The sequence below is a fragment of the Nematolebias whitei genome, chromosome 21 (genome assembly GCF_014905685.2).
Source record: "Nematolebias whitei isolate Nwh7 chromosome 21, NemWhi1, whole genome shotgun sequence".
NCBI classification, from domain to species: domain Eukaryota; kingdom Metazoa; phylum Chordata; class Actinopteri; order Cyprinodontiformes; family Rivulidae; genus Nematolebias; species Nematolebias whitei.
Window position 1 is genome coordinate 19007673 of NC_056518.1, and position 7473 is coordinate 19015145.

Genomic DNA, 7473 nt, shown 5'->3' on the forward strand with positions numbered 1-7473 from the left:
CAGGGTGCTGGAAAGCCCTCATGCCCTGAACGAACCCACGCAGCTGCATATGCCATTGATTCCTGGGGTGAGTGGAAGATGATGTGCCTATCTGTGCTGCCCGTGGAGGATGTAGAAGATTATTGGATTCATTCAGATTCAGATTCAGATATACTTTATTATTATTATAAATTATGTAAACTGGGTCCCAGTTACATCCAACAATAAAATGTAAAAGAAAAACAGTAATAAGATTTAAGATATGAACTAAGACTATGAACATGATACAAGACATGATAACGGGGTTTTGCTTTTTAGAATTGGAGGATACCTTGGAAACCGACAAATTAGGAAGACGTCGGCAGCAGTTTCGGTCCTGGTAAAGCTGCCAGCCTTATGTGATGGATTAATTTGTGATTCGAGCACTCAGACGCATATGCTTACCAAGCTCCTGGAACTCGCCAGCATGAATGCTTCAATCTTGGAGAATGCTGAATCGAGCACGGACCGGGCGGAATGTCCACTAATCTGTTTTGGATTCACCATTGAGTGTACCAGCAGAACTTGAAGGCAGACAGAGATCAGAGTCTGCTTGCCCAAACAATTGTTGTTTATCTGAATTTGTCCTCCCCGCTGGCCTTGGACAGACCAACTTACCTCAAATTGCTCCTGGAGGATATTTAAACAGAAGCACTGCCCACCCCCACGAGGACATCTGTGGCCTTATCAGAATTGTGACACAGAAAACACTGAATCATCTTATCAGAACCTTGGAACTTTCTGGAGTGTTTATGAACAATTCACCACCTTTGTTGACCTCCATTCATAAATGTATTATGATGTCATTGTATGTTGCTGTTTTATGTTGCAAGTTTTTTTTAAGCATCTTTTACACCGTTTCCCGACCAGGACATGGTGTGACCTTTTTTTTTTTTTTGGCTTCTTCCACCCTTCTCTTTTTCTCATCTGCCTGTATGTTGTATGTAACAGGTCTCTCTTGTAAAAGAGTTTTTGAGGCTTAATGGGAACTAACCTGTATAAATAAAGGTCAAATAATAATAATAATAATAATATTTATTTTGTTTCAGAAATTATAGGAAGTTGCGGAACAATTTATTTGAAATAAAAACAGAACTAGCAATATTAACTTTGACAATTTATTTGTTTTCCATCAAAAGAAATGCACAGATCAGCAAAGCTAATACATACAAATCGCCATACAATAGCCATTTTTTTTGTTTGTTTTTTTTCATGTCTGAGAGGAGATGAGTCATTTGTACATCGTGTATCTTGAATTTTTTGAAGTTATGCTGCCTTTAGCAACAAAATAAAACAAACCAACACTTTTCTTCCACGCTCAAATAATAATTAAAAAAGGTTCAGTCACAAACTACATACTGTACCTGGTCATTTACGTGTTACTGTACTTGCATACAATAAAGAAAGAAATAAACTAAAGTCTTGCATAGCTTCATTGTAATGTAGATACAGTACTGTAAGGCACTTTAAAATAATTTTAGGCATTTTATTTATTTATTTTACCTTTTTCCACATCATTCTACAAAGTCACCTTAATATGCAACGTTACAACATCTGAATAAAACTTTTCTTTTATCACATTTTTGCGCACTAATCTACTAAACTTCTTTGCTTTTCGTTTGGCATTAAGTCTCAAAGTCAACATTCATACATTGTGCATAATAATGACCAACACGTTGTCCCATAACCCCACTATTTCTCAAAAATCACTACAAAATAAATAATAATTAGAATTTAAAAAAAAAAATTGTGCAATAATTTGGGGTTACGTGGAGTAGAAGGCAACACACGTCGATAACATGTCCCGATCTAAAAGAGAAGAAATGAGTCTGAGCACGTTAGAGGTCTGTATTGTTATACGTTACCAAGTTTGCCTGCACCCCCCCTCGCCCCCCCTGCTTGTTTTTATATTTAAAAAATAGTTCTTGTATTTTGTTCTCGGGCAATCTTTCCGAGGCGATGCTGGGTCGACTCTCTGGATTGTATTTGTAGGTTTCGTTCACGTAGATACAAGCAGGAAGGAGACGTCTGCTCTATCCAAGCTGATCTTCGTACTGCTTACGGAAACAGTCTCCAGCCGGGAAGAAGTCCCAGCAGCGCTCCTGATACATCTTCCACACGTACGACTCCTACACAAACACAGACATAAAGGTCTGTTACCGAAGATGAAGGCCATAAAAACTTTAGTCATGTCTGTTCTGTTAGCTAAACATTTCATGGACCACTGAACAGATTTCAATGAAACTGACAGGCGATATGCAGTCCTAATCTTTAATAGTGTGAATGCTCACACTATTGTTTTCCTGTTTATATTTATCATTCCTGGCTATTAATATCCCTATTCTGTATGTTTTTCAGCATCTTTCTCATTCCGCAATTTTTGTGCTATTTCAACAAATCATATCAAAACATTCAGCTCTTTCAGGACAATCCTGCTATGACTTTTGTTGTTGGCGCAACTTTAGCTTTTTGAAATATTTAGTATTTTCTGCCACATTTTTTCCCTCATAGAAAATTGTTTGAGCTCATTTTTCATCCTTCAAATCTTTAGATGTGTTTAAAACCTTTTACTGTTCCTTTTGTTCTGCTTCAGCTTCTTTCAGCTTCCTTGTGCAAATTGTAACATTTTTTCAGCTACTTTCAACTAATTTCAGATGTTTTTTCCATTGTTTTCTGATCCTTTCAAATTATGTATGCTAACTACAACATTTTTGTGCTTCTTCTAACTTATTTCTGTAATGTCAGCTTGTTCTGCACCTTTCAGCTTATTTCTGCACGTTTCAGTTATTTCAGCTACTCCAACAATGTTCAGTCAGGTCACCTGGACAGAGATTTTTCAGCTACTATTTAGCTGTTTTGTGCTATTTTAAACTTTTTCAGCTAATTCCACTTTTTTTTTTTTAGCTCATTTAAGCTCTTTCCTTTTCATTTTGGTAGTTTAGCTTCTTTCTGCCTTTTCAGCTAATTTTTAGCTATTTTTTGCTAATTTCGGATTTTTTTTAGCTAATTTAATAATTTTTGTGCTCATTTCTGCTTATTTAAACCTAATTCAGCAAATATGTGTTCTTTCTGCTTTCTTCTGCTAATTTAGGCTTGTTCTTCCTTTTCAGCTAAAATTCAGCTTTTTTAGCTAATGTCAGCTGTTTTCCAGCAAGTTCTTCAGCAATAAACATTCACACTGCATTTTCACAGGAAATACAGTTTCTCTAGTTATTATATGCTTTAATGTTTATTCTCATTAGAATGCAACACATTTTTTTTTATAGATCCAAATTGATTTGGAACAATTTCTGCATTTTTGGTCTTTTAGCCAAACAACAGCAGACTCTGCCATTTTACTGTGGAACTAACAGCTGACGAACACATTTCCTCTAACCTCTCATTTGACTTTTAATAATTTTGGCTTCAAGTCTTGATTTAAGACTTCAGCAGTTTATTTAGATGGCTAATAGCAAAGTTTGTTAAAGTGGCTAAAGAGCAGACCTGTTACAGTGAATAGAGTAAAAGTCATACAGTACCTGGCCAGTGTGCTCGGTTTCATCCTTATTGATGAGGTACATCAGGAAGAACCTTGCAAAAAAAAAAAAAGTCACAGCGTGTCACTAAACTAAACTTTCTCCACACTTACAGTTCAAGCACAGAACAAAGAGAACAGAAAGGCCGTCATTGATCTCCACAACACTCGTCGAGTAAATGTCACGTTCTGCGTTCCCAGGAAGTTTCACAAATTCTAAAGCAAGAGTCTAAACAAAGTAACGCGAGTCCATCTCCTTCGCCGAGTCACCTGCTGTTCCCTGAATCAAGTGTGAATGGCAACGGGCCACTGCATCTCTGTGGGCGTCACAGCGTGCCGAACCGCGATGAATGCTGCATGAGAGCGTGCTTTCACAAGCAACCTATTTTCTAATAAAGTTCACGGCATTAAAAAATAATGAAGCAGCGTAATGAGGTCGTCTCGCATCCGACGGCCAGCTGACTGTGAGCAAATGGACTGAGACGTTCTGGTGGTATTATACAGAGGAGACACACAGAGAGGGACAACATCTATAGGATCTGGTCCAGCTGTTTGATGCTGACGTGTTAATTTGATCAACCAAGTGGTTTAAATATAATAAATAAGCACCATTTAATGAAACAAAGGACCACAATAACTCCCAATGGGGCTTGTACTTACAGGTAGTTGGCCAAATTGTGCTCTTGCAAAGTGTGGGTCTCGAATCCATGAGGCGTCGTGTCAAAGTAATCATTACCGATGCCACAAATAAAACATTTGGTCTGAGGATGGAAAAATGAAAACATGGTCAGAGCCGACACTTTATTTTTGCTGTAAGCTACAGAAACCATCAGGGGGATTTGGCTCATGTGGTGTAATTTCCCACAGAGCAGACAGTTCATTAGCATTATTGGCACCTTTAAACCTGTAGATGCTATGAGACGTTATCAGGGCGGACCGTGAGTAGAAATCATGTTTCATGCACATTCTCATATATTTCTCAAAATAAACTAAATGTTTTTATTGCCAAAGATAAGGAAACGTGCACTTCAGTCTCATTTTTGCCCGACTGACTGTCAAGACACTAAAGATTAGCTCAAGAGAGATAAAGAGCCCTGAAAAGTCTCCCACATATAAATGACAATAAATAGCTTTCAGAAATTCATCAAACATATATAAATATAGTACATTTCCACAAACCAGACCACTTATGTGTGATAATAATGCTGTTAAAGATAAATGCACCTCTGTCCACATTAGTCACGAGAATCCACCAAATAAGGTAAAAAATGTGTTTGTCTCCCCCCTCTTCGAGAATCATCTGTCCTCTCACCTCCATGTCCTCTTTGACTTGTTCCTGCTGGTCTCTCAGCTCTCCAAAGGCATCAATGATCAAACCTGGAGCCAGAAAAAAAAAAAAACATTAATAAATTATCATGAGCGTATCAGGTAGTTTATCCTAATGCTCCAAAGATGTGGTTGGGAGGTGGGAAGAATAACACAGCCTATGATGTTGTTTTATGTAAATACTGGATAAAATGTTATATTTTTTAGTTGAAATAAAAAAATTACCCTGGATGATGGCCAGCAGGATGACAATGACAAAGAAGAAGAAAGTGATGTCAAAGAGGATGCGGTAGAGCTCGTAGGGATCGCCAGCGGGATCCTCGATTTCATCCCCGATGCCGCCTCCTGCTCTCACTCCAACGTACATGTGGAACAGATAGCACTGGGAAAACACATGGGAGAGTGGGTTTACAGGGAACGTCCAGAGACAAGGTGAAGGTGGAGGAGTCTTCTGCTCACCGTCATCATGTCGTCACACTTCATGTCGGGCTCGTCGTCGTCCACGCTCTTGTTGTAGAACTTCCTGAAGAAGTTGAAGGCCACCACAGTGTAGAGGTACACCACGACTGCCAGCAGGCCCACCGTCAACACCAGCTGCACACGACAAGCGCATTTTTACTGTTTCATATGTTTTGTTTGGAGAACTTACAGCTTGGTTTTTATAGAAATTAAAATGTCTAACATTCCTTGAAGGAATGCGTATCATACGACACATTTCAGGCCAGTTTTATAGTCATCTTGTGGCAGTGACAGACATTCTTTTTAATCAAAAAATTTTTATTGATTTTTTTTTTTATCAGAATACACACAAAAAAATATAAATAAAATCATATAACAAAATCCCAACCCACCCTCCACACTGGATCAGCCACACAGACACAAACACGTCAGGCATTGACATATATGAGACATAAATGGCTGCCAAGTGTCCCATAATCTCCCAACAGAGCCTTTCAGAGCATCTTTTCCAGATGAACACGATACATAACTTCTCTTATCCAGTGTTCATATGCCGAGGGATGTGGATCCTTCCATCTGCATAAAATAAGTCTCCTGGCTAGAAGAGAGCCAAAAGCAATCATATTCCTCTCATACTTGCTGAAGGATGCATCCACAAGGACCACCCCAAACAATGAAATGAATGGTACACAGGTTTTCCACATATCCCAAAGAAAGTATCAAAAATAGATTGCCAATAGCTCCGCAGCTTGGGACAAGTCCAGAATGGGTGTAGTTTGGGCGTAGGTGGAGTTTGTTTACAGTGGTTACATGCAGGATCCAGGTCAGTTTTAATCTTGGACAGTCCAATGGTGCACCACTCGCAGCCATTTTTGAACCAGGTTAACCAAAAGTTAATCAGTTGCAGTTGTACAATAAATGATTTCTTCTTGGAGGTTTTATTTGAATTCGTCTAAGGCTCGTGAGATGTTTAGGTAACTGACACACAAACACACGCACACACAGACAGACAAAAACATCATTGCTCTGCCATCACCTATCAACAGCTGGCAGTAACAAAAGCTTTAGGTCAATCTGCTGAGAACTATAAAAGAATGTTTGTTCAAAGATGTGAAAAAAAAACATACACTGTCCCATTAGTTTTTTTTTGTTGTTGTGATAAATAATTTCAAAATCTAATTTCTAATGTAAACAGGCTTCAGCTTAAAGGGCTTTAGCAGTGGAAGAAGAATTCAAATGTATTGTATATTTCCATCTTGACTGATCAGCCTGCAGCCACTGACTCTGAGAGGGATCGGAGATTCCTCGCAGACGAAGGCCAAATTAAACTTTGATTTCTGCCTCTGGTGGTTTTACACGTGCTGACAAGATGTGGATGTTTGAGTTATCTGAGCTCAAAAGCCAAAATGCATCAGAGTGCAACTTAGTACTGTATCTATAAATTTAGCAAAATGTCCTTTAACAAAAAGTTCCTCAAAATAACTCTAGGGAGAGGTGCAAAGATTAGATGAAAGGAGACAAAAAGTGCATAAAAATGTAAAAATGTAAAAGCTTCTGTGCAGCGTGTTTATTATGTTCAAACATTTTATAAAGTCACTCAAAGTCAGATGTCTGCCCTTAAACTCTGCAGCAAGTAGGGATGTTTTCTCAGAGGTTTGTAAACTAAGTCAAACGTTAACACTGGGTTGCTTTAGTCAAATGACAGCTGTGAACTTTCCTGATATATTAAGTAAAAAGTAATGCAGCTTATGGAATACTGACCAGCTTTTTATTGATTTTATAAATTGACTTGTTGTCCCGGGTGTTAAAAACAAGACAGAAAGGTTAGTTTTGTGTTGCCAAGTTATGTCAAATTTATATTAAAATGCCTTTAAAAGAACAAAATATGTTTTCTTTTTATTAATAGTCAGAAAATATTTTTGATTTATTATAATTTTTAGGGGGGGGGGGATATTCAGGGCAATAAATTTTTAGCTGAGCATGAATAAACACTTACAGGTAATATAAGTTGGACTAATAAAATCTGTGTTTAGTCACTTTTAAAATAGAGAGAGAAAAAAGATTATTAAAGAACTAAGAACTTTAATAAAATAGTAATAATATATATAAAGATGGATGGATGGATGGATGGATGGATGGATGGATGGATGGATGGA

At 37.8% G+C, this 7473-nt stretch overlaps 1 protein-coding gene across 1 annotated transcript in view; it reads right to left on the bottom strand.

The window, feature by feature from the left end:
* Positions 1-1913: 1913 nt before the first annotated feature.
* LOC119427734 (ryanodine receptor 3) overlaps positions 1914-7473 on the bottom strand; it is a 115097-nt gene continuing 109537 nt past the window's right edge. The window contains exons 80-85 of the mRNA XM_037695373.1: positions 5318-5452; positions 5084-5240; positions 4845-4909; positions 4193-4293; positions 3537-3588; positions 1914-2147 (exon numbers count right to left, since the gene is read on the bottom strand). Of these exons, the coding sequence (XP_037551301.1) occupies positions 2052-2147; positions 3537-3588; positions 4193-4293; positions 4845-4909; positions 5084-5240; positions 5318-5452 (606 nt within the window). The 3' untranslated portion in view covers positions 1914-2051. The remainder of the gene's footprint in view (positions 2148-3536; positions 3589-4192; positions 4294-4844; positions 4910-5083; positions 5241-5317; positions 5453-7473) is intronic.